Source organism: Poecilia reticulata, linkage group LG9, assembly GCF_000633615.1.
Source record: "Poecilia reticulata strain Guanapo linkage group LG9, Guppy_female_1.0+MT, whole genome shotgun sequence".
In the NCBI taxonomy this organism is placed as follows: Eukaryota; Metazoa; Chordata; class Actinopteri; order Cyprinodontiformes; family Poeciliidae; genus Poecilia; species Poecilia reticulata.
In genome coordinates, this window is record NC_024339.1 from 7,910,625 (window position 1) to 7,916,624 (window position 6,000).

The following is a 6,000-nucleotide window of genomic DNA, read 5'->3' on the forward strand; positions in this document are numbered from 1 at the left end:
CTGCACACTCAGACACGCCGGCCGTTTCTGAACACCTACGGACGATCGTAAAAGATTGTCCTGAACATCAGCTGTTTACACAAGGTCATATATAACCAGGAGGTGGGACTGTTATTATGGGTTGAAATATTTTCAGTGACAACAGCAGCAGCAGCTCAAGCTCAAAAGACTTTGCTCAAGCCTTTTATATCGTCAGGAGGAGAGATTAGTCAGGTCAGAGTACAGAGTATACCTGCTGCAAAAACTATCTGAGCTGGATGTTTTCACTGCTGTCACATACTGGCTTTTTTTCTTTCCCCTCGAGAAGGACATTTGCTTCTAGACCAGGGAGTGTTGATAAAGTTCTGTGTAACTTCAATCTAAGATTTATTGATTCACAACCCAACAAAACCAATAACCAGCTTTACCTGTGCTGGTCATAAAACAATAACGGTTAACCTGATAGAGAGCACGACTGCAGCTTCTCACACCATATACCGGCAGGTTTCAAGCGGGGTCAGTTTCTGAAGCAATATCCAAAGCTTTAGAGAGCCAATTCAGTTCTGTTCGATCCGTTATGCCGATATGCATATAGTATGGCACGACTGCAAACGAGGGACGCACCGATCCACTTTTTTCACTTCTGATACCGATACAAGTATCTGAGGCTTACTTACAGAAAAAATTTTTTAAATTGACTTAAAACGTTTTCTTTTAAAACACAGACATAAATGTACTGAATTACAAATGTATTTGATAACTCTGCCCCAGTACAGCACACTTAAATACACCAATAGCTTCACAAGCTTGGTGAAACACGTAAAAACAACGCGGATTTAAGTTGTTCAATCAGTGCAATTAAGAGTAGAACAGCCGATGTAAAATAAATAAGAAACTGACAAAAACAACAGGTTGACTACTTTGGTCAAACATGCAAAAATAAAGTGTAACAAAACTTCTTTCAAATGGTTCAGAGAGGGAAATTAGGAATTCTAAACATAACGTAAAACAAAAATGAATCATGACGTCCCTCAGAACAAAAGCAATAGAATTACACTGAACAGATTGGGCACATTGTCACCGGTACCTGATTTAGAATTTTTTTCAATATCGGAACCAAAACAGATATTAATATCGGACCGGTGCATCTCTACTGCAAACCCAACAAGAAATGGTCTACCATCTAAACTGGCCTATATGCAAGAGTGGCAAGAAGTGCACCCCGTAGACAGACCCATAACACATCCTTCCAGTGAAACATAGTGCTGACAGCATCATGCTGTGGGAATGTCGTTCATTAAAAAGGGAAGCTTGTCAAAGCTGATGGTAAAAACGAACGGAGTGAAATACAAGGTGACCTTGGACAAAAACCTCCCTAAAACACAGTGAAAGCTAATTTGAAATGGTTTGTATCAAAGCTTATTCATTTACAAGAATGGCCCAGTCAAAGTCCAGATCTAAATCCAGTTATGAATCTGTGGCGAGGCTTACAAAAATGTTGCTTTCAGAGCTTCTCCATCCAATCTGAATAGGCTCAAGCATTTTTGCCAAAAGATTCTAGGTCTGAATGTGCAAAATTGGCGACTGCAGCAATCAATATATGGGTTCACAAAGTATTGATTCAGGAGCGTTCGATGCGAATCCCCATCACAATGTTCTGATTTTCATTCGCAAAACATGTATGCTTGTCCTGCAACTTTGAATTTATGAGCCACTTTGCGTTTGTTTTTCACATAAAAGCCCAATAAAATCCAATGAAGTATGTGATTAAATGCGGGGAAGTTCAAAGTGTCCGTACAAACACATAAAGACACCAACACACAGCATTTATGTGGAAGCAGTTGTACACACAATTGCATTTACACAAGGAACAAGACATTTTGAATCACATTTAGAGGCAGAAGCTTGCTCAGGATTGTTTTATTTTCCCTCTTTTATTTTCTCAGAAAATAGTGGGAGTTTTTTTATTTATGAAGCAATGAAGTCAAAATGTAACAAGACGAAAATCTCGTTGCTCCCTCTTTTTGTGAAGCGAATCTGAACCGACACTCAAAGGCAACCAGACCCACATTACTGAATGCTTAATCGGCCAGTTCAGGACACACACACCAAAAAAAAAAAAAACAGGTTGGGATTACTCATAAAGTGAACTGTGCAGATTATTACCTAGTGGGCATGAATAGCTTCCTGATATCTTGCACATTCATGCACACTGTAGATACAATTGTAGGTGAAAGAGCCACACCTTGTTGCAAAATCCTGTGTAAACTACCTTTTCTTGAAGTAACACAAAACTGTGGTGCATTGTAAAGTTGACCGTGCTGTTGCAAGTAAAGCCCAGCGTAAATGCAACTAAATAAGACTTCTGTACTCTGAGTCTACATACAATACAATACAGTACAGACAGCCTCAGGAGCTTCCATGGGGAGTAGGAGACCTTGAGTGTGGGGGGGGGTGCAATAAAATACTTTAAGGCAAAGCAAGGACTCATTTATGTTCATTGGTACTTCAACCGGTTCTCTTCAGTGAGATTAGGCTCAGGAATGACTGGTATGCTCTCTGAACTCCTGGCTCTTTTCCATGTTTCCATAACACCTATTGCGGATCATTGTTCAGCTTTGGTATTTTCTTCTCTCTTTTTTTTTTTTCTTGAAAAACTAAGTTACAAACAACCAGGAAGGTGAGCTTCCTTGTATTTAAGAAAATAAATAAATAAACGCTATACCTTTGTTTTAATTCCTAGTACGCGGACAGAAAACATCCAGTGAAAACACACAGTTCCCTAACTTTTTCCCCGAGTCCTGTTTGTTTTGAAGTTGGAGAAGTTGCTGCTGGGAGTTAAGAGTCGGCTGAGCGCAAAACACGCCAAGTTAAATACGAGCACTTACCGACGCCGTACTTCTCTTTCTTAGTGGGAATCCAGCGGGTCATAGCGGGAGGGGTGGGGGAGCATGTAAAAAATTGGCCGAATAAATAAATTACTATGTACACTTGCTCAACGAGGACGGGTGGTGCGCTCCAGCTCGTCCCGAAGCCTTACAGTTCCGCCATCATGACTCGTAAACGGGGAGGGGAGAGGAGGGCGCAGCCCGGCGGGGAGAGGGGGGGATACAGGCGGGAGTCACTCACACAGACACCCGCTCTACCAGCTCGGGTTGTGTGTCTCATTCAGCTCCTGACAAAATTCCTCCTATTTCTCGAACTGTTGCTCATAAATCCCCAAATGAGCTCAAATTGAATTAGTCATATTAGATTTAGACAACTGTGCCTTGCTTTTGCTTCAAGGACTGTTTCTCTCAGTGTCAGTTGTTTTGTTTTAAGCTGAATCCAATTTGCCAGAGTTATCTCAATCACTAGCAGTCATTTTATCCCTTGTCGCATAATTAAGGTAGTGGTTAAAATGTCCCACTGAGAAAAGTTCTTAAAGGGACAGGCACAAACCACTCTTATCTGATAGTATGCGGGTTGGTTATGGCTCGCTGCCCAGGGCATCACAACCTTGAAGGCAGCCTAATTTTCTTGTGTTAATTTTCATATCATGCTAATGTCAAGTGGACAGCCGTCAATGTTGTGCAGGGTAAGTGTGCATAATTGTGTATACTGCTGCTGACTACATAAATCAGCATTCAGTCTAAAAAGCTGCATTGGTGTGCCTCATCAATTGATTTAATGAAATACAGTTTGATATTTATGGCACCTTTATCCTGTTCCAGCCTGCTTATTCCAAATTAGTCTGATTCCGTTTTTGTTTTAATTTCATTTTAAGGACTACGTAACATAAAACAAAAAAATTGTTCTTCTGCATATGCTTTGACTGAGATCACAGTTTAAAATCCCATAGACCTCGAAGTGGCCATCCCGTGTTCAATTTAACATCTTCTGTTCTTTTGCTGCATGTCTTTTCTCTCTGCCCCTTCTTGTCAGACTACTGTCAAATAAAGGCCACTAGAGCCAAAAAAAAAAAAGCATACATGCAGTAGCCGTCTGTCTTGTTGCATGTTGACATATTTGCAAATGGCGGACTTTGAAAAAGGTTTGTACCCTTTAAATGCTGTATTTCATCTGGTAAATTGGGCAACAAGTTATTGTATGAATTTTTTAAAAATCTTGTTTTGATGCAATATTGTTTTTTTAGTCATACGAATATGTCATTTCTCTTACTTCTGAATTCACAAATCACCATTCTGTTAAGTGATGACCTTAGCCCACAGTTTATTTACATCCCTTATCTCATGTAGCTCTGGTGATCTGCTTTCTATGATCTAAATGTTAAAGCTGGCTTACTTATCTCGTCCTACATTACGGCCCCTGAATTCACCCTAACAGCTCCTCATTAGTTCCCAAATGAGCTTCATATGTCAAGTTAGATTGAAAAAGCTGCCGTTTGCTCTGCTTGAAGGAATCTCTCTTTTAGTGTGAGTAGTTCATTTTTAGCAGGAAACTGTACACAACTTGACATTCAGAGAGGACTTGGGGTAATTAATCGAAACTGAGCTATAAATCACTGATGCGTCATAAATAAATGATTGCCCGGTTATTGTTTTTAATTAAAGCTCGATGGATTGCATTGCAGGAAGCCACTCTGGCCGTTTCCAACAAGCACCTTCTGCGTGAACGGACCAGACATTCTCACACAGGCTTGATTTGCTTTGACTGCACGTAATACTTCATACAAGCCCCACAAATTAATTGATGCATCTGGTGGCTTGTCCATCAATGAGATGAGACTTCCCAGCCCTGGGAAGCAATTTACAGCTGTTGGCTCAGAGATTTTGGTAGTCTGCTCAGCCTTTTGTTTGCCCGTCATGTGTGTTTATGTTTGTGCAGCCCCACCGGTCAACCAAATGGCGCTGTGTGTACAGTGCTTAACCGTCAACGGCTTTTTGTCATTCAGGGAGGCTGCCAATCATGCATCCTTCGCCATCTATCGCGGAAATGGCCGCGTTAAAAACAGCGCCTGGTGATTTACGGCTGACGCCATCTGATTGGAAGATTTCATTGAAGGCTTTTAGTTTTGCAAATTGCAGAGCAGCGCCGTTGAAAAATGTATCGTATAGCAGGAGCAGCTTCGCTATACAGGCTTTCTATGGGTGAAAAGACAATCTGGTTACTCAGAGCTGGCCCCCTGCTGGCATAGGGGGCCCCCTGAGAACACATAAAATAACACAGAACAGATTAACAAATGTGCTAGGTTTAAAGATGTAAAGGAAAATGTTCAAAGTGTTTTACATAAGGCTTCAGAAGGGTTTGAAGACGTCCTGCGGGGAGCCCTCAACACCTCAAACCCCATAGATGAATCGATAGATCTGTCTATGTGAACAGACATGGTTTATGTTCCATTTATCACAGATGTCTTAATTTAAATTAGTCCTAATATTTAAAACAGTCTTGAGAATGACTTTTCTTGTGTTTTTACCAATAAAAATAACATTTTATGTATCTCAAACTGGGCTTACAAGTCCAGATGATCAATTGCAGAGCAGACTCTATTGGAACAACAGTGAAGCAGCTCCTGTAATATTGCCCTTCAAATATGATGGCAGATTCAGGATTGTTTACCAGTGCCTGCACTGTCCACAACACTGAATCCCTTTCTTCTTTGATTAAGTAAGTCATAAGTCAGCTCAGTGTTCACTGGACGTTGTTTTGCTGAACCGATGCCCCTTTTTCCCCACAGAATGATGTCAAGTTACACAGAGATGTTGCCAGGGGTATCACTTGTACTTACTTGTGTGATTGTCTTTATCTGCTCTGTGGTTTTATCCATTGGGCCTATAGTAAGTAATAGGGGGGCTATACATGTACTTTATGTTGTATCTTCCTCGGTTATGACTTGAGCTTTTCACAAGATTACTGTGACCTATTTCTGGCTGAGCTGTAGGTGCTTGCAGAGAATTCAGATTTATTACATGGCGGGGAGAACGAAGGGGGGGGAGGTCTTCTTATCTCCTCATGCCAATTTCACCTTTGATTTTTATAATAAGTTTAGCAAAACCAGCTGAATCAAAGAGAAAGAACAGC

The 6,000-nt window shown here is 40.9% G+C and overlaps 1 protein-coding gene across 1 annotated transcript in view; it reads right to left on the reverse strand.

The window, feature by feature from the left end:
• Positions 1-3,283, reverse strand: part of dock5 (dedicator of cytokinesis 5) — a 68,386-nt gene extending 65,103 nt beyond the window's left edge. Inside the window, exon 1 of the mRNA XM_008417532.2 lies at positions 2,868-3,283. Within this exon, the coding sequence (XP_008415754.1) occupies positions 2,868-2,910 (43 nt within the window). The 5' untranslated portion in view covers positions 2,911-3,283. The remainder of the gene's footprint in view (positions 1-2,867) is intronic.
• Positions 3,284-6,000: the final 2,717 nt, after the last annotated feature.